Here is a 25,081-nt window from a genome sequence, read left to right as displayed (position 1 = left end):
ATCCCCACATCAGAGCAACTGGTTGGGACAGAAGGGAAGCATTTGAGGCTGTTGGAGAGGGAAGGTGATCTGTAACAGTCTCAATGGAGTGAGAATGACACAGACAATCCATGCCATGGCCCTACATACCCCGGATGGGGATGCAAGGAGACCAGAATGCATAGTGACTGGCAGATGGAGAATAGAGACTGGCGAGCAATTCCAGGACAAGCACTGCTGTTGACCACAGGGAGATGGTCCGAGGAGATGAGGAGGAGGAGAGCATGGCAGGGAATGTCTTTGGAAGAAAGCCAGGAAGCCATGGAGGCAGGGTGCTACTGCTGAGTCACAGAGAAGGGATGGAGCCCATCACTGTAGCCTCTCTCTCCACACGCAAACGCCGGCAGCTGACCAATAGACAAAGACCACTGAGACGGTGGTCCTAAGGGTGCCAGACACACTGAGCAATAGGGAAGGACCAGCCAGACAGGCCTTTGAACACCAGCTGCCAGAGGTTAGAAAAGGATTCTAAAAGCACCGTATTTTCCATGCCTGTGGCAATGGGCTTCACTGCACACCTGGCATCACTACAGTCCCTGTAATCCAAGCAGCCATGCCACCTCCACATTCGGTCCTCACTGGGGCAGAGCAGCCAGATGCTAGGAAAAAACCCTAACGGTGCCGTATCTCTTTAGCCTGTGGTTACTGGTGTCCATGAGCTTCCAGGGTTCTTGTGAATCAAACAGCCATGACATCTCCATGCCCAGTCCTCACCGGTGCAGACCTGAGTCCTCCAGGGCAGCCTCAGGAGCAAATTCCCATGGACGACCCACATGCAGAGGTAAGGATAAAAACACAATTGAGCTCAAGGGGCAGAATGGCTAAGGAAGAGGATCAAAAACCTTTCCACCAGCTGTATAAGCTGCAGACTAAGTCCACACGATCAACTGCATAGACTCTGTGTCTATGGTATATAAAAAAGGACAATGAGTGTTCCCAAAAAAGAAAATGCCTTTAAAAAAAAAAAAAAAAAAGCCTAGCTCTAGCAGCTATGGACACTGGAGGCAAGAACACACAGGAGCAGGGCCAGATTAGAGTCTGAGCTGTCCCCAAAACAAATCAAAGTGATCTTGAGAAAGAAAGAGGAGCTGGTGGAATAGACCTTCCTGACTTCAGACTATACTGCAAAGCTACAGTCATCAAGACAGTATGGTACTGGCACAAAAACAGAAATATAGACCAATGGAACAAGATAGAAAGCCCAGAAATAAACCCATGTGTCTATGGGCACCTTATTTTTGACAAAGGAGGCAAGAATATACAATGGAGAACATAAGTCTCTTCAGTAAGTGGTGCTAAGAAAACTGGCAGCTATGTGTAAAAGAATGAAATTAGAATACTTCCTAATACCATACACAAAGATAAACTCAAAATGGATAAAAAACCTAAATTTAAGACCAAAAGCTATAAAACTCTTAGAGGAAAACATAGGCAAAAGATTCTATGACATAAATCATAGCAAGATCCTCTGTGACCCACCTCCTAGAGTAATGTAAATAAAAACAAATATAAACAAGTGGGACCTAATTAAACTTAAAAGCTTCTGCACAACAAAGAAAACCATTAACAAGATGAAAAGACAACTCTCAGAATGGGAGAACTGCAAATGAAGCAACTGACAAAGGATTACTCTCCAAAATATACAAGCAGCTCGTGAAGCTCAATATAGGAAAATCAAACTACCCAATCAAAAAATGGGAGGAAGATCTAAACAGACATTTCTCCAAAGAAGACATACAGATGGCTAATAGACACTTGAAAAGATATTCAAAATTGTTTATTAGAGAAATGCAAATCAAAACTACAATGAGGTATCACCTCACACTGGTTAGAACTGCCATCATCAAAATATTTGCAAAAAATAACTGCTAGAGAGGATGTGGAAAATAGGGAACCCTCTTGCACAGTGGTAGGAATATAAACTGCTAGAGGCACTATGGAGAATAGCATGGAGATTTCTCAAAAAACTAGGAATAAAACTATCATATGACCCAGCAACCCCACTACTGGGCATATACTCTGAGAAAACCACAATTCAAAAAGACACATATACCCCAATGTTCACTGCAGTACTATTTACAATAGCTAAGACATGGAAGCAACCTAGATGTCCATTGACAGAGGAATGGATAAAGAAGTTGTGGTACATAGATATATAATGGAATATTAGCCATAAAAAGGAATATTTTAAAGTCAGTTCTAGTGAAGTGGATGAACCTAGAGCCTGTTATACAAAGTGAAGTTAAGTCATAAAAAGGAAAACAAATATCGTATATTATTGCATATATCTGGAATCTAGAAAGAGTACTGACGAACCTATTTGCAGAGCAACAACAGAGATGCAAACACAGAGAACAGACTTGTGGGCACAGTGGGGGAAGAAGAGGGTGGGACAAATTGAGAGAGTAGTATTGAAACATATACAGTACCAAATGTAAAACAGACAGCCAGTGGGAATTTGCTATATGACACAGGGAGCTCCTCCCAGTGCTCTGTGACAACCTAGAGGGGTGGGATGGGGTTGAAGGTGGGAGGGAGGTCCAGAGGGAGGCAACATATATGTATCTATGGCTGATTCATGTTGACATATGGCAGAAACCAACACAACATTGTAAAGCAATTATTCTCCATTTAAAAATTAAAAAAAAATTTTTTAAGGTAAAACTGAATGGGAAAATACTGTTTTTATTTAGTATTATGCTGAGTATTTGCTATGCATTTGAAAAACCAATGTTTTTAAAATATATTTTCATCAATTAAAACAATTATTTATCAAATAGAGAACATTTTTTTAAGAAGGTACCCAGACTAAGTTTATAAAATGTCAAGACATTCTGTTCAAAGAGGTAGATGATACTAAGGGCAAACACTGACATTACTGTGGATTTGAAACTATACTGCCTTCTATAGACATTCACTCCCAGAATTCATCCCTCCTTCCAGCAGAATTTTCATGTGGGGATATGCCCTCCTCCATTTGGTCTCAGTGGCAAATTACCCCCACCCCTTCAGGAGACAGTTCATGACACATGAGCAAACAGTACATCCCTGGCCACTGACTGTTTCAGTATAACCCTACACCAGTCCAATCAGATTGACTCTTAGGGCTTTTGCAGGAACTGCCAGAAGACAGTAACTTCACTAGATTTGAAATAATAGGTACATGAAACTCAGATGTGCAATAACCCCCCGACAACATAATAGGAAAGTCTACCTGAGGATGGAACCACCTAGTGAAAGTGGAAACAGGAAATGGAGAGAGCAAGAGAACTGATTATATCATTTTAGCCCCAGTGCAAAGCTATGCTTTAAGCTATCCCTACCTCTAAGAGGCCTCAGTGAATAAATTCACTCTCACTTATTCAGCCTGGGTTGAATACTTTTTTTACAACTGTAAAAAATCATAACTTTCTCTACAATAATTTCAATGCAGACTCATGGATGAGGAAAGATCTTTCCCAAGTTCTTTCCATATAGCCCAGCTGCATCATTTAATTCCCTTGTCTCAATATCATCAACAAAATAAAAGTATCAGCCATTATCTGCTTTAAAGTGTTGTGAAGGTTAAAAAAAAAGTTTGTGTAAGTAAAATGATATTTAAATCCAATGCCCTATAGAAGGAAAAGAGGTCTCACTTTTTTAAAAATTATAATTTTATTCATTTATTTTTTATTTTGGGCTATGATGGACCTTTTGTTGTTGCGCGGGCTTTTCTTTAGTTGAGGCAAGCAGGAGCCAGTCTCTAGTTGCAGTGCATGGGCTTCTCATTGAGGTGGCATCTCTTGCTGTCGAGCACAAGCTCTAGGGTAAGGGGGCTTCAGTAGTCGTGGCCCATGGGCTCAGTAGTTGTAGCTCCCAGGCTGTAAAGCACAGGCTCTAAAGTTGTGGCACATGGGTTTTGTTGCTCTGCAGCATGTGGGGTCTTTCCAGATCATGGATTCAACCCATGTTTCCCACATTAGCAGGCAGATTCTTTACCAATGAGCCACCAGGGAAGCCCTCACTTTTTAAAAAGACATTTTAGGAAGTCATTTTTACAATATGCATTACTATAAAAGTTTCTAGGCACAAGGAGATTAACCAAGAGTACCTGCTATATTTAGATTCAAATCTAATTGCATTCAAGTCCATTTCTACACAGTACATGTGGATAAGAAAGAAAATTCAACTCCAACTCTAGTAGTCTTGAGATCAGGTATTAATTCTACCGCTTATAGGTTTGTATGACTTTTGGTAAAATAACCTCTCTAAGCATCTTAACTCTGTGCCTGTAAAACAGAACACTAATATCTATCTCAAGTTACAAAGGTTTTGTGAGGACCAAATAAGGCAACAGTTACAAAAGCTCTTGGTATGGTGTCTGCATATAAAATTCCTTCAATAAAATGTATTAAATAATGTTTTCCTAATGTGTTATTCCATCCTAAAGGAGATCAGTCCTAAGTGTTCTTTGGAAGGACTGATGCTAAAGCTGAAACTCCAATACTTTGGCCACCTCATGAGAAGAGCTGACTCATTGGAAAAGACTCTGATGCTGGGAGGGATTGGGGGCAGGAGGAGAAGGGGACGACAGAGGATGAGATGGCTGGATGGCATCACCAACTCGATGGACGTGAGTTTGGGTGAACTACGGGAGTTGGTGATGGACAGGGAGGCCTGGCGTGCTGCAATTCATGGGATCACAAAGAGTCGAACATGACTGAGCAACTGAACTGAACTGAACTGAATGTGTTGTTCAAATGCCTAAAGCTGGAGGAAAAATTACTTCAAGGGAAAGGGAGGAACAAAGTTAGGAGTTTGGGATTAACATATATACACTATTATAAATAAAATAGAAAATCAACAAGGATCTACTGTATAGCATAGGAAACTATACTCAATATTTTATAATAACTTATAAGGGAAAAGAATTTGAAAAAGAACAAGTATATGTATGTATATATACCTATATATGTATATATATATGTGTGTGTATATATATAAAAGGAATATATATGTATAAAAGGATCATTTTGCTATACACCTGAAACTAACACAACATTGTAAATCATACTTCCAAAAAAAAAATTTAAATAAATTTTTAAGACATACTTATTTCACTGTCCATAATCAAATAGTACCTTATAGTTGATGGAAGGCCATTATTTATTTGGAAGTGACTTTTTCTTTATTCAGTGCTACACAAGAAAATAGTACATCCTGCAATTAAAGGTTGCCTTAGATTTAATAAAGTACACTGATTCCCATTTTAAGAACTATAGTACTTAACCAAATAAACTAGTATTTACCAAGATTTACATTAGAAACAGAAAAGAGTGTGTGTGTATTTATATAGTCAGGTATAATTTTACTTTACATACCTCTGTAGGTCAACTATTTCATTGTTAAGGGTATCTAGCTCCTTAATAGCAGAGAAATCTGCAACAGGACTTGATCCTATGATGTTCTAAAAACAAAGAGTTCACAATTACAACATTATTACTATAAAATTGCACGTGGAAAAGCATTAAAAATGTTTAAAAGTACTATATAGATACATGTTTTATGGTATTACTAACACTTTAACTCACTTAAGAAAACTATCGTATCTAGTGTAATTTCACACACATACATACAGACATATGCCCTTAAACTCTTTAAAAGCTGTTGTTCTATAATATATACCACCACTTGAGATCTCATTGTCTTCATCACTTATCTTAGCCTGTCTAGAACACTGCAATAAAGAAGATAACAGATTTATAAACTAATTCCTCCACTGAAGCATAAATTTCTTGGGGAGATGAATGGTGATTTATTTGTATTTGTATCAAACAAATGATGGTTGATTTTATTTAATTAAACAAATATTTACTTTCCTTAAATACTTTCAGCATCTCCTCTATTTAAACTAAAGCCAACCACCCAGCATATTCCACAGTAAATGTTAATATCACCATACATGAAACTATCTTCATATGATATAATTTACATAAGATTTTCTTTTGATAATGAAGATATCAGAACTAGTCTCTGAATGGTATTTGTATTTAGAAAACCCAGCTGATTTATTCTGGGTCCTGCTATTTTACTAGCTGCATGATTTCACTGTAAAACAGGGAAATAATCTCTTGCCTGCCCACTTCAAAAATTAAATATTGCATATGAAATCATTCTACAAAGTTTATGATATTTTATAAATGTAAGCTATTATAATTAACTTCAGAAAATGCTCTTTAAAGATAGAAAGCCTCGCAATGACTTGCTTCCACTCTGGCTCAATTTCCTTTGTGAACCATTTTTGTCCCCTTACATAACCAGCTGAAGTCAGGGAGAAAAGATAATTGTTCCTTCAAACACTTGACCTATACCCTATGCTACAAGCAGATTGACAAATAATGGGATGATCACCATTAGGATATGTTAAAACTGAGATTTAAACATGTAAAACTAAGATATATTGAGGACCTTATTAGCAGAACACAAAACTTACTATTATGCTGCTATGAACTTAATGTATGTCACCAACTTGCACAACAGAAGAAGAAATCTGGAAGTTCACAATATCCTATCTGCTTATAATTATAAAGGTTTACAAATAACTTAAGTAGTAATCTGAAAACTGTAGCGCTGTAGGTAAGGCAGGTATTATTATAAATCTCATTTTAGAATTAAGGAAACATACTAAAGGACTTGCTTAAAGGTGAACCCAGCTAATAGGCAATATTGTCAAGAGACTTTCTAATTAAATTCAAGTGCTATTTCACATTATGCCCCTTAGCACCTGCAAACTAAGACAATTTAAATAAAACTATTACCCTAAAAGCCAACCCAATAAACAGATACATCCATAAAATGTGGCAAATAATCATTTCTATACTTCTTTACGCTACACTGCGTAACAGTCTTCATGTGCTTTGTTTTGATCATCAACACCAAAATTAGGATCAATTAGGATTCAATTAATGCTAGTCTCAATTTTATATTACAGATCTGTACCAAATGTACCTATGTACCTCTTACAGTGTTTTACTACATGTTTCACTAATACACAGACCCTTACCATTCCATATTAAATTAGAAATTTTAAAGTGAGTTTCTGAATGTGACAACTATTTACCAGGATTTTAACTTATGAACTAAGCCTGGCCAGACAATTTGAAAGGTGAACAAAATGAAAAATAAGCATTTAGTCTCACTTTCATCACCAAAAGTAACTTACATCACCTAAAAGCTACTGAGAGGTAGCTTTTTGCTATCAGAGGTGCAAGCAAACCAAGAAACTCATGACTCCCACACCTCTTCTTATCACTCTAACTCAAAAAAAGTGACTCACATTTGACAGTCTTTCACTATTAAAAATATCATCAAGTAAGAGTGAGATAAATAAGTTTAACTTCAAGCAAGTTACAAAGTGATACCACAGATGACTCCAGAATGAAGATTACTTAGTTGGTACAGATTAGTGTGCTTGTGTGCGTCAATTACTGACACAAAAATTAAACTCCCATTCCAGAGCAATAAAATGACATTCAACCAGGAAGCATGGAAAGGTACAGCTAACAGTATATAAGGCATAATAAGAAAAATGTACTTTTTTATGTTCCCTTGTCACAGAATACTTTCTCTCACCCTGTTTTGTGCATTACAGAAAAGTTCCACTTTGGTGATTCTAAGTGGATCAGAGAGCCTAAGGAAGGTAAGTTAAAATGCACACAAGGACCAAGTGACAGACATGTGACAAAAGCATGCTGTTTAGGTATTTTCTCTGCATTAACTTAACTGCATAAAAAAACCTCTAATTTCAAAATGTATCTTGTAAACCAAAACCTGTAATGCTAAAAAAGGCATAAAGTAAAGCTCTAACCTTGAGAGAGTAGAGTTAAGAAACTGACAGTACAAGAAAGGCGAAAAGCAGAGTGCTGCAGAATGGAAAAAATAGTCCAAACTAGAAAAAACACAGAAAGGAAAGCAACGTTCAAAAAAGGATTAGTCAAAGCTGCAAAAATGCAGTTCTAAAAAAATTAGATTATAAAGAGAAAATAGATTATTTGAATGACAAAACAAATGCAAATTTTAATTTTTAAGGTTAAAATTATTGGTTATAGGTAAGACAACAGTGATAAAATCCCATTTTAATGAATACTGATATCTCACATAGAAGTACCTGTGCTCTAGTGAATAGACTTTACTAAATCTACAAAACTGAAAATTCTGTACAGCAGATGCAACTCAAAGTGTCTACTAATTAGAGCCTTTGATGAACAAACATAATTTGCTTCAGAAAGTTCTGCTGTATGTGTATTCTGTGTTGGTGGGAGATTCAGTGAGTATAAAATGAAGAGGGCAAGGGAAAAAAGCAGTCTATATAGGTGAAAGAAGATGAAACAACACAGCATTCCATAACTGAGGTACAGTTATAGCAGGGGGAATAAATACAAGTTTGTAATCTTTATCTTTCCAGGTGGCATCACTTTTAGCCTTCTCTACAACTTAGGGGCTCCATGTCCTACATCAAAATAAATCTCAAAAATTCACAAAATGCTCCTCTCCCTAAACACTGACAAAGCAGATTATCAAACAGTTACTTTTCTTGAAAATAAGAATAAAAACTCTTACACATTAACTTCTGTACTTAATGGCTATAAATTTCCATTTAGTTGAGTTAGAGAAAATAATCCAATTTTGATTTATCCGATTTGTTAAAATGGGATTTTTTAACCTATGCAACAAAATTAATGCAAAACCAAAATAGTCTACTGACATTTTAAAGAGAACTCTCCTCATATCAAATATGTGACAACTCCTATATATATAACTTCAAAGAATCACTACAGTCATGGTTACTTTGTAGGTCACAAGAAATTTAAAGATATGAAGTTCATAGTTTTAAGGCAAATAGCCACTAGAGTAGGCAGGCTCTTTTAAAGCTCTATTACAAGGCCAAGGTATTATAAACCATAATATTAGGAAGTGTTTCTAGACGAGAAAAGAAAAATTAAGATACAATATTACTAAAACATGTAGTTTTGAAAATCCCCACTACTGGCCAGAACCAAAAGTAGCTGAAACCTGTTTCTAACTATTCAGATATGAAATGTGGTTGTATGTTCAGGAATAGAGGTCATCCATATGGCAAAAACCACATAGGTTTTTTCCTCAAAAAGTTTTTCTTTTCATGTAAAATCAACAACAAGTAATCATAATCTCTTAGGTGTTATTTTCAAATTTTTATTGCTTTCTCCAAGTGTGAATTATCAAATAAAACATAATAATTCTTATAGGTTTCATTTAAAATCAACACTCTATTAATAAAAATTAATTCACAAATCCATGAGGGGAAAAACAAGATCAAGTTTTCCCAGTTTTCAGACTGGAAAACATGGTTGCCATACATGTAATGAATGGTGGGGAAAATGAGCTATAGCCCAAGGATATCATACAAGGCACTGAACATATTTATAGATACAAATTAAACTACAAACAGTATACTGCTCTGTTTCTAGCCAGATACATTTTCTCCACTATTCCATACAAATTGAGTTTGTCATCTGACATAGCATTTGTTTCTTTCTGTTAACTGCATTAAGGTTTTAAGTTGTCTTACCTTTTGTAAAGTGGCCCTATCTGATGGTGGGATCATCTCAGGAGTAAGAATGTGAGGAGGATCAATGCCCTTTATTAACTTCTGATTGATTAAGTGAAAAGCCAAGGCAAATTGATCTTTTGAAAGCTTCCCACAGTTCTTTGTGTCACATAATGCCCTGTGCAAATAAACAAAATGAACAGTATACAAATGCCACAAGTAACATTCTAAAAATCCAGAGGAAAATTAATATGACTATGTAGCTCTAAAATAATCATCATTTGAGTTAAAAAAGAAAGTCACACCAACTCATGGCTAGCCCAAAACTCACTAACATGTTAGAAGAGAGATATTAGCTATTAATAAAATGGGGGGTGTGTAACTTGGGTTTGCTCTGTGCTTTCTAATTGATTTCCAGAATCACTATAGAGTAAAAGTTGTGGTGGGCCAATATTCTCTGCTCCCGACATTTTAAACATTAAAAGATGTTAAATAAAGCCTAAAGTTTTGACAAATTTGGTTCATTCATGGCATTAGAATGATTATAAAACAAGCAAAATACCCTGTGTCAGCTTGTTTCCTGCAACTTTTGAAGCAGGAGGATATAAGGATCCCCAAGTCAAAGAAAAACAACAGCTACAAATGGAGATCACGTGTGGAAAGAAGGCAGCAATCTGGAAACCTTTACAAAATCACTTGAAGAGAAACAGCAATGTTTTATTCTATTTGCTTTTTCCTTTTTCTTTCTATTTTTTTAAACTCAGCTTTCTAAAGTTCTGATCTGAATGATTCACTGAAAACCAACATGGCCTAACAAAAAGACTATGGTGTCAAAGAAACCTTGAATTCTGCTTTTCTACTTATTTCTTCTTGGGAAGTTGGCCATATTTTTTAACCTCTCCAAGCCTAAGTTTCTTTATCTACAAAGTGGAGATAACATCCATCTTGCAAAGTTACTGTGAGAATTAAAGACAAAGTACATAAGAAGTTTGGGCATAATGGGAAGCCCATGACAGCTGCCACTTATTCAGCCTAGGCACTAGAAAGTGAAAGCTAACATTAGTTATATGTATTTAATCTTTTCCAGTCTTGAGTTCTTATTCTTTTTAAGGCAGATCTACTGTCCTTTGTTCTTTTCTATGTTCCTTTTTGCAACTATGTGGTACCATTTTTGATGTCTGCCCCTTGGAATCTCATGATAACTAACCTCAGTATAATGAGACAGATTGGCAGCAGGCACACTATAAAGCATTTTCATTATATATTATCTCATTTAATGTGAAATTCACTAAAGATGCTAAAGTTTGTCACTTTTAAAGACCAAGTGTGTAGTTCCCATGTAAAGATATAAGTATACATATAATCCTACAGAATTATACAATAATGCTTTCAAGATCCTGCTTTTTAATACTGTTTAAATTTCAGAATTTTGGATTGTCCTTTAAAAACTGAAGTTTAATAGTTGATATAAACCAATGCTGGATTTTAACATTCTAATAACTGACACTGTCAACCTCATAAAATTATAGGTAACCTATCCTCAAGCTTTTGTCCACTACTCAGAAGAAATCATCAAGAGGGAGGGGATATATGTATAATTATGGCTGATTTGCGCTGTCCTATGGCAGAAACCAATGCAACACTGTAAAGCAATTCTCCAATTAAAAAATAAATTTATTAATAAAAAAATCATCAGACAAAAGTTTTACTACAAAGTTCTAAAACAAAAACTGTCCTACTTACTAATGCCTAAAAATATTAATAAGAATATACAAAAGTAGAGCTGATACAAAACCATTATTTGTTTTTTAAATCAGCTTAAAGTCTTACCAAATATGGGCTAGTAAGGCAGAAGGTAAGCCTGTCTTCAGGAAGATTTCACGGACTTCCAATCCTGACACAAATCCATCCATATCTTTATCAGTTTTCAAGAAGATTTCATCATATTTAGCTTTTTCTGCAGGGGATACAATCCACTACAGGAAAAAAATACATATATATATATTTCTGCCAAAATGAAACAAACTTTCAAGTGTCCCCTTTCAAGTCATGACAGTATCTGTCACAAATTCTCAGCAACTCTATCCCACTAACTATAGCAACAGTGTGTCACTTCCATCACACCCCAACTGAAATGCTGTGATGAAGAGAAAATTACAGAAAAAAAATATAGGTTAGCCACAGGGCCTATATTTACAGATGCCCATTTTATTTTGTTTTAATAAAGAGTAAATTCAAGCACAGTTAACTCTTGACTTGACCACATTAATATATGTAACTGGGAGAGTTTGTATAAATAAAAGACTCAGATAATTCTAAATCTCCATTTTTTTACAGTTTCATTCGGCATTCTTAACTATAGCCGAACAGTTAAGAATCAGGTGGCTGATTTGCATATTCTGTCATTATTTTCCCTCACTCAACCTAACAAGAAGCTGGCTACAGGAAAAAAAGGCCTTGGACAACACAAAACTGGATAATTTGACCCCAAAGAATCAAGAGTTAACTTGAGATTAAACAAAAAAAACATCTAATAACTATGCCAGGGCAAGCATGCCAGATTAACACAGTGTATTTTCTATCTCCAACTTGAATTCCAGGTAGATCAAGGCAAAGCCAACAAAACATCCATATGACCTAAGTAAGGCCAAATACAGAAGAGCATTATCTGTCTTCTCTAGGACATCCCATTAGACAAGTTCAACTGGAGGGAGCCCTGAAGTTTGATCCTTTTGATTGTTTCTTCTATCTTCATCAAGCGATCAGTTGCTAAATGCCATGCACTTTGTTTTTTAAAAAAGTCCTTTAACAATGATAAATCTATACCTGTCTTAACGGTGCTTTGGTAGGTAAAATGCCTACTGGTGGGAAGGAGTGGTAAGATTCCTTGGCTGATGCTGAAGAGGGGATCAACCGCACAGGGCCTGATATACTGACCGTTTTCCTCTTAGAAGGTGGCACCAAGGCTGGAGGCAAGGACATTGGCACAGGTTCTTTCTCCAGTGCGCAGTATACCAAAAACATGGCCTTCAAAACAGATGAACTAGAGTCATATATATTAAAACCACTTAACAACATCCACCCACAAATTAACTTTTGTTCAACAAAAAGCATCTTCAAGCTGCCTCAAATTCTTTTATTAAGAAATTAAGATGGGAAGGAAAGAAAGAGGAAAAAAGGGAGAGATGAAAGGAAGGAAGGATAAAAGGAAATAAATTAAAACTAAGCAACTTTTAGGAAGATATCCTAAGCAGTAAAAACTCGGACACACAGCCTTCAACTAAAAGTCTTGTAATGTCAAATGAAAACAACCCGGGGGAAAAAATATTTGCAAAGAAAGAACTAACTTCCCTAATATATAAAGAATTCCTACAAATTAACAGAAAAAAAACACACAAAATCCAGTAGGAAGATGGATTAACAGATAATTTGTAGAAAAGTAAATACCAGGCCCATCCTTTAACTTACAAAAATATGCTCACTTTCACTCACAAGGAAACAGAAAGTTAAAACTATATGAAAACACCCTTTCCCATCTATCGACATAAGTCCAAAGTTTCATAACACAATTTTGTTAACTACAGTGGGCCAACAGACACTCTGGTACATTGCTAGTCAAAGCTCACACTAGTACCACGCCTACTGCAAGGCATTCTGGCAACATCCACCAAATTATTGACTTCCCATTTGGCTCAGCAATCTGGTATCTGGGAATCTATCTTTACATATTCTCTACCTGTCTACATAGGAAAGGCTGTATGAAACAGGTTATTAATTAAAGAACTGTTTGTACCGGCACTTAAGTGCTCATCAACAGAAGACTGGTTTAAAAGACTGGTATATCCATACAATGAAATACTATCAAACCTAAAAAAAAAACAAAAACCACCAAACCCATGGGAAATATTCTGTATCTTAATTGCAGTGGTACCTTCACAGAAATATACAATTGTCAAAACTCATCAAATTATATATTTAAATTGAATGCAATTCATTGTATGTAAAGTAGTCCTCAATAATGCTGACCAGAAAAAAGAATCATGGAGCACTGTGTGTGAAAAGATATCCAAAATACAATGTTAACATGAAATTAAGTATAGTGTTGAACAGTGTGTATGTATAATAGTGTATAATCTTTGCAGTAACAGGATAATAGTTACTCAAATTTGTTTCAATTTGCATTAAGAAATTCTAGGAGTATAAACAAAGGCAGGATACATAAGAATATACAGAGTAGGTGTAAATGGAGCAGTTGAGGGCAAGGATGAGACTGATATTTTTTTCCACTGAATATCCTTTTATATTGAACTGATTTATGAACCATGAAACTATTTTACCTATTAAAAGTTATTTTTAATTATAAAATACAAAAAAAAAAACCCCACAAACTTTCTATTTTCAAAAGCTTGAATCGCCAGAAACAAAACAATCTGGCTAGCACATACTTTCAACCAAATTCACAATATATGTGAGTATATTAGCTTGGCACTGAGTTAAAAGAAGTGAATAACATGCACATTAAAGGTCAGCATTCCTCTTGTACAGATGGGAGTCATTTCCTGGAAAAGTGGACACTTGAAGCAAAAAAGCTATGTCAGCCATCTGCTGCCAATAGACAACACATTTTTTTAAAGTTAAAAAAAGTATTGCTAAGTTCATGTTGCCTTGAAAACAGTTTTCCTGACAACTGAAGTCAAAATTTTTTCCACCAAATAAAACTGAAACAGTGAACGGTATACTGTTATGATTATGTTTGATTTCCTATTATATTGTACTTTATCTTAATCAAAGTGTATCATTGAAACTAAAACAGCAACTGAATCAAATGATGTACACTTGTCAAAAACAAAAAACCCACACACACAAAAAAACAAAACCTCCTTCCCCCAAAACCTGGCCAGCAACTAGTTTTTAAACTGACAAGTTCTAGGTACTAGCAAACGCATTTGCACAGCTAGAGAGACACTTAACTAAGAAGCATTTCAAACATCTTTTTGATGATTTCAAGGTAAAAGCATCAAAAATAAACCTAAGCTTACTCAGAGATACAGACAACAGGAAAAGAGGGTACTTTAGTTTCACTGCTCCAGTCAATTACCACTAGTGGCTCACTTTCTTTGATTTTTCTCATCCTCTATGCTTTTAGAGAGTATTTCTCAAAATTTAGTGGCCACCAGAAACACCTGGAGGGTTTGTTAAAACACAGGTTTTTCAACCCAACCCCAGTGATTCTTATTCAATTAGTCTGAGGTTAACGCCTGAGAATTTGCATTTCTAGTAAGTTAACTGGTGACACTGATGTTATTTATGGGAGACCATACTTTGAGAACCAGTATTTTAGGAGTTTCCTGAGGAGTTCTGTTTGCTCATTGGTTTACTCAATCAGCTGAACTGCCAACATCTAGTAACAGCAATCTAGGATGAAAATATCAGGTGTTTTTTTATGTCTTCCAAGTAATACATGCTTCTCTCATCAATTTAGTTCAATAAATCATTTACTGAAAAGTTTCTTGCCACCAGACACTGTGCTAGGCATTACAAATACAAAAGTAAAGGGATCTTTCATTTTAAGAATCCAACAGAAGGAGCAAACATGTGAAAAGTAAATTTCAATGCAATGTGAACAAGTTGAGAGAGAGTCTTAATAATTCTCTAAGTCCCAAAAACTCTTCATATAATGAGGATCCAACAAATAATACTGACAAAAATTTCACCACTTTCAATCTAAGAACTTATCTAACAGAAAAATTTAAGAATGTAAAAACGAATAAATAGATAGGAAGACAGAATATAAAGTAAAATAATATAAATTTTTATATTATTATAATATATTACAAAAAATATAATAATAATAATTATATTATTATTATATTTTTATATATAAAAAGAATATAAAGTCATAAGTCTCTCTCTCCAAGGAGGAAAGAATGATAAGGGGGAAATTACAGTGGAGAAACTTTGCAAACACAGCCTTAACCAAGTGATGAAGATTAATATTACCAGTGGTGGCATGTGGACATCATGTACCCATGCCCCACTTGCCAATAAAAGTGATGAGAGAGGTATTCTACATCTGTGGTATTCTTTTCAAAAATTCATACCCTCAGGCTAATTATGAGAAAAACACTTATTTCTAGGTTGGAAGACATTCCACAAGATACCTAGCTAGTACTCCTAGATAATGTTAAAAGTTATAGGAAAAAAGGAAACACTGAGAAACTATCAAAGACCAGAGAGACTGAGAATACACGGCAATTAAATGTAGTGTGGCAGCCTAGACGGAATCCAAGGACTGAAAGGAAACACTGGTGAAATGCAAATAAGGTCTAGAGTTCAATTAACAGTAATGTACCAATGTTGGTTTTAGTTTTGACGTAAGTACCATGACAATGTAATATGTTAATATTGTAAGAGAAGTGGGGTGAGGGGTATTGAGGAATTCTCTGTATTTTATCTACAACTTTCCTACAACTTTAAAGCCATTCTAAAATTTAATAAACATAAAAACAAATCAAAATCAGCATGATCTAGAAGGCCCAGGTTCAGTTCTCGCTGTCACTAACCGATCTGCTTAGAGGAGCTAATTTACAGGATCTTGTTCAACTCTAAAATCTATGATAAAGCATAAGCTCATTTACCAAATATTAAATTATTAAATTTAAGGGTCTTCACTTTAAGTTTAAAAACCGTGGTTTCAGACTCAATAAAACAAAGAAATAGGACTGCACACTGATAGAACTCATTCCAACAAAGGGAACAATAAACTTTAACATAATTATTAGTCATTTCCCAATATCATAATTTTTTATTTATTTTATTTTTGGTTGTGCTGGGTCTTTTGCAGCACATGGGCTCAGTAGTGCAGCATGTGGAGCCCATGGACTTCAGGATTTGTGGCGCACTGGCTCAGTGGTTGCAGCTCATGGGTTCTAGAGTGTGGGCTCAGTAGCAAGACCCAAGCTGTGGCACCTGGATTTAGTTACTCTGCAACATGTGGAATCTTCTTGGACAAGGGATCAAACCTGTGTTATCCCCTGTAATGGCAGGCAGGTTCTTATTCTCTGTACCACGAGGGAAGCCCCCCAGTTTTATATATTATGGTATTTTGAGTTTTCAAACAGATACCAGAGAGGAAAATTTGACTCTTTCACAAAATGTCCCCTTAATGCCCTATCAGACATTCTCCTCAGCTACGTAAGTCAGAAGTAAAATTCAGGAAGGTGTACTTCCAATATCCTTATACTCTAGTCATATAATTCATTCATGAGCAAACAAAATACTTGTAATAGTCATTGACCTTTAAAAAATCTGCATTCAAGGATGTAGAAATTATTTTTTGCCATCTTATTTTTGTGTGTATACATATACACATGACTGCAGTCACCGTCGGCAGTTATTTTGCAGCCTGGCACTGCAGCCATGAAATGAAGAGACACTTGCTCTGCAGAAGGAAAGCTATGATAAACCTAGACAGTGTACTGAAAGGCAAAGACATCACTTTGCAGACAAAGGTCCATATGGTCAAAGCTGTGGTTTTTCTAGTAGTCAGCTATGGATGTGAGAGTTGGCCCATAAAAATGGCGAGGCACTGAGGAACTGATGCTTTCGAATTGTGGTATTGGAGAAGACTCTTAAGAGTCCCTTGGACTATAAAGAGATCAAACCAGTCACTCCTAAATGAAATCAAGCCTCTAATAGTCATTAGAGGGACTGGTGAGTGCTGAAGCTGAAGTTCCAATACTCTGGCCACTTAATGTGAAGAGCTGACTCATTTGAAAAGATCCTGCTGCTGGGAAAGATTAAGGGCAAAAGGAGAAGGCAGTGGTAGAGGATGAGATGGCCAGAGAGCATCATCAACTCAATGGATATGAATCTGAATAAACTCTGGGAGATAGTGAAGGACAGGGAAACCTGGTGTGCTGTAGTTCCTGGGGTTGCAAAGGGTCAGACACGACTTAGCAACTGAACAACAACAACAACAATACGTACACACCCATCTCAAAAGTCGTTTTATGAACAATAGAAATGATCCCTGAAAGTACTTTCCAAAGTCATTTTAATTGTGGCCAGAACACCCAAGGCATGCCAAGGCCTAACCTTTACAAATTTAGTTAAAAGAAAAAAAGAAAAACTCCACCAAGATACTCTAGATTCTGGATTTTTAACTAAAGCACTAGATTTCAGAGAACAGGAAAAGCATTTACCTTTGAAAAGAAATAAGTACTGTTGATTAAAGGTTTACATACAACAGAAGTTATGAAAGTTAGAATATCTCACTATCTTCAACTTTATTTATTCTAATTAAAAAAGCAAACCAACCCCAAAATCCCACCTATGCTATAAAAGGAAAGAAAGAATTTGGTTTGGTTACAAATTTTAAAGTTTAAGTCTTGAACATAAAGACTCAGGTTCAACCAAACTTTGGTTCATTAATGAAATAAGAAGTTATTGTTTTTAAAAATCCATATTGTAATTCAACAAACCAAATTAGAATTTCTTATGAACTTCATTTTTATTTATTCCCATTCAAAAAATAAAAACACACTTTGGCTCTGGAACAATTGCCTGCATGTGGCCACATATGCAGGAGAAAAGCACTCCAGTCTGCACCCTTACATCTGAGTAGGGGCCATGCAGACTTTTACCTGGGATGGTTTTTCCTTAAATAGCAGCACAGATCCTTCCTTTTCAGAACACTCTCACGTGGTTTACTCTCTACTTTCTCAGGGTTTGCCAAAGATGGCTGTATCTAGGTTGCATTAGGAAGACTTGATAACAGGGCTCTCAGGACCTCCGTGCTCTGTTCCTGCTGGGGTGCCCAGTGAGGAAGAGAAGACAAGATGTTGGAATAGAAGACCTTGAGCTTACTCCTCCACAGGAACATCAACATGACAACTAACCACTGAACAATCATCAGTAAAAAAGACTGGAACATACCAAAAAAAAAAAAAAATATTCTACATCCAAAGACAAAAAGGAAATCACAATAAGATGGTAGGAGGGGCACATCTGCTATATAACCAAATCCCACACCTCTGGATGGGAGACTCACAAACTGAATATAATCATATAGCAGAAGATCTCCCGAGGAGAGAGAGCTCTGAGTCCCACATTAGGCTCCCGGGTCTGGGGGTCTGGCATCAGTAGGGGGAGTCCCCAGAGTCCCTGGCTTGGAAGGTCAGCGAGTCTTACTCTACAGGACTGGGGGAAACAGAGACTACACTTTTGGAGGGTGCACCCAAGGTCTCATGTGCACTAGGAACCAAGGAAAAGCAGTAAATTCATAGGAGCCTAGGCCAGTCCTACCTGTTGGTCTTGGAGGGTCTCCCACCAAAGTAGGGGGTGGGTGTGGCTCTCTCTTAGAACGCAAAAGCTAGTGACAAATATATCCAGAGGATATCTTGCTTGGGACATTAGCACCAAGACCTGACCAAGCCAATAGCCTGTAGGCTCCAGTGTTGGGATGCCTCTGGCCAAACAACCAACAGGGAAGGAACACAGTCCCATCCACCAAAAGATAGGCAGCCTAAAGACTTCCTGAGACCACAACCACCTCTAGACACACTCCTTGACATAGCACTGTACACCAAAGAGCCAAGATCAATTCCACCCATCAGTGGGCAGAAACCTGCCCCTAACCACTAGGAAGCTTGACCAGCCTCACCCAGCAGGGGGCAAACACCAGAAGCAAGAAATATACAGTGCCACAGCCTACACAACTGAGTCTGCAAACACAGGTCAGAACCTACCCTGGGACCAACTGGTTCCTGGCCACTGTGATGAGAGGGGAGTATATGGCTGGTACACAGAGGACATCCTCTACAGAAGGCCACTTCTCCAATGTCGAGAAACATAACTAACTTTCCACATACATAAAAATACAAATAGAACTTTAGACAAAAGGAGATGGCAGAGGATTATGTTCCAGACAAAGGAACAAGATAAAACTCCATAAAAATAACTAAGTGACATGGAGATAGGCAATCTACCCAAGAGAGAGTTCAGAGTAATGATCGCAAAGATGATCCAAGAACTTGGGAAAAGAATAAAGCATAAAGCAAGAAGTTACAATAAGTTTTTAACAAATAATTAGAAAAAATAAAGAACAACCAAAGATAGTTGAAGAATACAACAACTGAAATAAAAAATAAACTAGAAGGAATCAATATAAGAATAAATAAGGCAGAAGAATGGATAAGGGAGCTGAAAGAGTACTGGAAATCACTGCCATGGAACAGAATAAAGAAAAAAGACTGAAAAGAAACGAGGACAGTGTAAGAAACCTCTGGGACAATGTCAATCACAGCAACTTTGCATTATAGGGATACCAGAAGGAAGAGAGAGAAAGGGCCTGAGAAGATAATATTTACAGAGATAATAGCTGAAAACTCCCCTAACATGGGAAAGGAAGCAGTCACTCAAGTCCAGGAAGCACAGAGAGTACCATACAGCATCAACCAAAGGAGGAACATGCTGGGACATAGTAATCAAACTGACAAAAATTAAAGAGAAAGAAAAAATATTAAAACTAACAAGTGAAAAGCAACAAATAACATACAAGGGTATCTCCATAAAGTTATCAGCTGAGTTTTCAGCAGAAACTTTACAGACAGAAGAGAGTGGCATGATACATTTAAAGATAAAAGGGAAAAGCCTACAATCAAGAATACTCTGCTCAGCAAGGCTCTTGTTCAGATTTGATGGAGAAATCAAAAGCTTTACAGACAAGCAAAGGCAAAAAAGAATTTAGTACCACCAAACCAGCATTATGGCAAATGCTAAAGGAACTTCTCCAGGTGGAAAAGAAAAGGCCACAATGAGAAACAAGAAAATTACAAAATGGGAAAGCTCACTGGTAAAGGCAAACCTAGAGTAAAGGTGGGAAATCATCCACACACAAATATGGTATCTAAACCAAAAATCGTGATGAGAGTACAAAAGCAAGGTATCTGAAATGCATTTGAACTAAAGAGATCAGCAACTTAAAACAATCATGGAAATATATATAGACTGCTATATCAAAACCTTATGGGAACTGCAAACCAAAAAAATCTATAATACATATATACACAAACAAAAAAAAAAGGAATCCAAACACAACACTAAAGTCATCAAATCACAAGTGAACAAAAGAGGAAAGGAAGAAAAAAGACCTACAAATTCAAAACAATGAACAAAAACAGCAATAAGAACATACATAGCAATAATTACCTTAAGTGAAAATAGATTAAATGCTCCATCCAAAAGACACAGACTGACTGAATGGATACAAAAACAAGACCCATATATATATGCTGTCTATAAGAGATTCACTTCAGATCTAGAGACTGAAAGTGAGAGAATGAAAAAAAGGTATTCCATGCAAATGGGTATCAGATCTACAGACTGAAAGTGAGAGAATGAAAAAAAGGTATTCCATGCAAATGGGTATCAGAAGAAAGCTGCAGTACCAATACTCAAATCAGATATAATAGACTTTAAAAAAAAGACTGTTATAAGAGACAACAAAGGACACTATGTAATGATCAAGGGATCAAGAAGATACAACAATTGTAACTATATATATGCCCTCAACATAGGGGCATGTCAATATATATAGTAAATGTTAACAGACATAAAAGGAGAAATTGACAGTAATACAGTAATGGTAGGGAATTTTAACACCCTACTTATATCAATGGACAGATCATCCAGACAAAAATAAATGAGGAAATACAGGCCTTAAATGGCCCATTAGACCAGATGGAACTAATATTAATAGAGCATTTCATCTGAACGCAGCAGAATACATGTTCTTTTCAAGTGCACATGGAACATTCTCCAGGAGAGAACACGTACTGAGCCATAAAGTAAGCCTCAGTAAATTTAGGAAAATTGCAATTGTATCAAGTATGTTTTCCAACCACAATGCTATGAGATTAGAAATCAACTAAGAGAAAACTACAAAAACCACAAACACATGGAAGCTAAACAGTGCTACTAAACAACCAACATGTCCCTGAAGAAATCAAAGAGGAAATAAAATATCTAGAGACAAATGAAAATGAAAATATGATGATCTAAAACCTATCAAATGCAGCAAATGCAGTTCTATGAAGGAAGTCTATAACAACACAAGCTTACCTCAGGAAACAAGAAAAATCTCAAATAAACAACCTAATATTACAGCTAAAGCAACTAGAGAAATAAGAACAAACAAAACCCAAAGTTAGTAAGAGGAGAGAAATCATAAAGATCAAAGCAGAAATAAATGAAAGAGACTTAAAGCTCCATAAAAGACAATACAAGCAACTATATGGCAATAAAATGTACAACCTCGAAGAAATGGACCAATTACTAGAAAAATACAATCTCTCAAGACTAAACCAGGGAGAAATAGAAAATATGAACAGACCAATTTTAAGTACTGAACTTGAATCTGTGATTTAAAAACTCTCAACAAAAATTCAGGATCAGATAGCTTCACAGGTTCTACCTGTAAATTCTACCAACAATTCAGAAAAGAGTAATACCAATCTTTCTTAAACTATTCAAAGAAATTGCAAAGGAAGGAACACATCTCAACTTATTCTATGAGGCCACCATCACCTTGATACCAAAATCAGATGCTGTGTGCTTAAGCTTATCAGGCATGTCCAACTCTTTGTGACCCCATGGACTATAACCTGCCAGGCTCCTCAGTCCATGGCAATTCTCCAGGCAATACTGGAGTGGGTTACCAAGCCCTCCCCCAGCAGACCTTCCCAACCCAGGTCTCCAGCATTGCAGGCGGATTCTTTACCATCTGAGCCACCAGGGAAGCCCAAAACCAGATGAAGAAACCACACAAAAAAATAAAAAACATATGATCAGCTCATAGATGCCAAAATAGCTCTTGACAAAATTCAACATCTATTTATAATAAAACCTATCCAAAAATGGGCATAGCAGGAAACTACCTCAACATAATAAAGGCCATATAGGACAAATTCACAGGTAACATAACATTAAATGCTGAAAGCATTTCCTCTAAAATCAGGAACAAGACAAGGATGTCTACTCTCATCACTTTTATTCAATATAGCAATAAGAAAAAGAAATAAAAGGAATTCAAATTGGAAAAGAAATAAAACTGTCCTTGTTTGCAGATGACATGATACTATACATAGAAAATCCTAAAGATACTACCAGAAAAGACGGCTCTTTTTACAAGATTATTAGGCTACACAAAAATTCAGTTAAACAAAAAACAAGAAGCAAAAATAAGTAAGATCTGGAAAGAGAAAGACACCCAAACACAAACCCAGAAGAGAATAAAGAATACTGCAATTATGTGGCAAATCTGAAAGTCAAAGAAACAACAATTTCTTAGCAAAATAAAGAGAGAAAATTTGAAAAGACTAATTTCCACATAAGAGATTAAAGGGGGATTAGAGATTTATCATTCATGAGTTCATAGCAGAATCTCATGTAACCCTTAAGGAAGACATGAAAACAGCTCTCTGAAGAATTAAGTATCCATTTACTAAGGATAATATATCTTCGGATAAGATGTCTAAATTTTCTCTGCTTCCATAAATGAGGTGAAAATATTGTATTATTCATGTTTTCCTTTAATGAAACAAATATGAAAATTTGGGAGTGTATTTGAAATAAAGACATTTCACAGCAGAAGTAGGCACTAAGATGCCTGGTCAAGTTGAGATTCAAAAGATTATACTCAGGATCTTTAGAGTGCATTATCCAAAGCATGTATTCTTACATATCTTAAAGTCAAATAAAACGAAGAGGGCAAAAACATTCCCTCTCCATTACCCATTTGCTGAATAATATTTATTGACTATAAATTCTAGGTAAAAATAGTCATACCATTATTTTTAAGAGAAATGTAGTTTTCCTCTAAAGATAAACAAAAATGGGAAATTTTCACTTGAGAAAACCATTAAGATGTTTAAAATTTCAAAAGCATTAGGTTACTTACAACGGCAAACTCATCTCTGTCAAGCATTCCATCATGGTCAATATCACTCAATTCCCAAACCTTAAAAAGAAAATAATTGGTTAAGATTAACATCATTTCATGTGCTAATTGTATATATCAAATATATATATTTGGAGGAAAAAGTTTTTCCTAAACATTATAAAATCTATTTTTCTGAGAAATTTCAATTATGCTGGGCATCTTATTACATCACTAATAGAATTTCTGTAAAAAAAAAAAAATTAATAATAATTCTTAATACCAAGTAGTTTTAAACAGAAATCACTTTGCTAATTTTTAAAGAAAATGTTTTGCTCCTCTCAACTAAGAAAACAACTATGTAACACAGTACATTAAACAATTTTTTGATGCTTGAACTGTGGTGTTGGAGAAGACTCTTGAGAATCCCTTGGACTACAAGGACATCAAACCAGTTAATCCTAAAGGAACTCAGTCCTCAATATTCATCGAAAGGACTGATGCTGAAGTTGAAGCTCCAATACTTTGGCCACCTGATGCAAAGAGCTGACTCATTGGAAAAGACCCTGCTGCTGGGAAAGACTGAGGGCAGGAGGAGAAGGGGACGACAGACATGAGATGGTTGGATGGCATCACCAGTTCAATGGACATGAATTTGAGCAAGCTCCAGAAGATGGTCAAGGACAGGAAAGCCTGGTGTGCTACAGTCCATGGGGGTCACAAAGAGCTGGACAAAACTGAGCCACTAAACAACAACTTTAAACTACTACATTTTTTTAAAAACATCACCTCAGTTACTTCATGCAACAACTTCATGTGGTTCTATAAAACCTATTTTAGACCCGAGACTACATGACTTATATAGGATCATGTAACTATTATTAAGTAACAGAATCAGTCTTCAATCTGAAGACTTCCAACCAAGTCCATTATTGCTTTCCTATAACACAGGAACCGCTACTCAACTGAAATACATATTCAATGAACACTGTATTATTAATCATTAGCCAACTAATGTCCAGATCATACAGAGAATAAATAAACCTTAAAGAAAGAAAGTGAAGTCACTCAGTCGTGTCCGACTCTTTGCAACCCCATGGACTGTGGTCCACCAGGCTCCTCTGTCCATGGGATTCTCCAGGCAAGAATACTGGAGTGGGTTGCCATTTCCTTCTCCAGGGGATCTTCCCAACCCAGGGATAAAACCCCGGTCTCCCACATTGTGGGCAGATGCTTTACCATCTGAGCCACCAGGGAAGCCCGATAAACCTAAAGTCCTGATATATTTGGTCTAAACCTAGACTATCTTCCATAGCTTTAGACCAGCTATAGACTATTTTAAATTGTTGAAATGAAGGTATTTAAGTTAGTCAACAAAATTTTATTTGTGGCAGAAAGAGAAGGTATACTGATGAGAGACAGGAGTGAATACAAGCAAGCGTCTGGTCGCTGAGGGTCCTGAAGTTTCGACTTTATCCCAAATGCAATAGGAAGCTACCTAAGAGGGTAACTTTCAAGTAAAAAATAACAAGATTACA

The 25,081-nt window shown here is 36.1% G+C and overlaps 1 protein-coding gene across 10 annotated transcripts in view; it reads right to left on the bottom strand.

Moving 5' to 3' along the window:
* Window positions 1–25,081, bottom strand: part of EPS15 (epidermal growth factor receptor pathway substrate 15) — a 142,349-nt gene that overhangs the window by 73,744 nt on the left and 43,524 nt on the right. For 5 of the 10 annotated variants that reach the window (XM_061412004.1, XM_061412008.1, XM_061412005.1 and 2 more), the window contains 5 exons: window positions 23,565–23,624; window positions 12,542–12,631; window positions 11,435–11,580; window positions 9,626–9,782; window positions 5,400–5,485 (listed from right to left, as the gene is read on the bottom strand). In XM_061412004.1, coding sequence (XP_061267988.1) covers window positions 5,400–5,485; window positions 9,626–9,782; window positions 11,435–11,580; window positions 12,542–12,631; window positions 23,565–23,624 — 539 coding nt within the window. Of the gene's footprint in view, window positions 1–5,399; window positions 5,486–9,625; window positions 9,783–11,434; window positions 11,581–12,430; window positions 12,632–23,564; window positions 23,625–25,081 lie in introns of all 10 variants that reach the window. The other 5 variants (XM_061412000.1, XM_061412009.1, XM_061412006.1 and 2 more) reach the window with 1 other exon arrangement.

The sequence above is a fragment of the Bos javanicus genome, chromosome 3, assembly GCF_032452875.1.
Source record: "Bos javanicus breed banteng chromosome 3, ARS-OSU_banteng_1.0, whole genome shotgun sequence".
NCBI classification, from domain to species: domain Eukaryota; kingdom Metazoa; phylum Chordata; class Mammalia; order Artiodactyla; family Bovidae; genus Bos; species Bos javanicus.
Note: the sequence above shows the minus strand (reverse complement) of the source record. Positions and strands in the feature narration are given on the sequence as shown.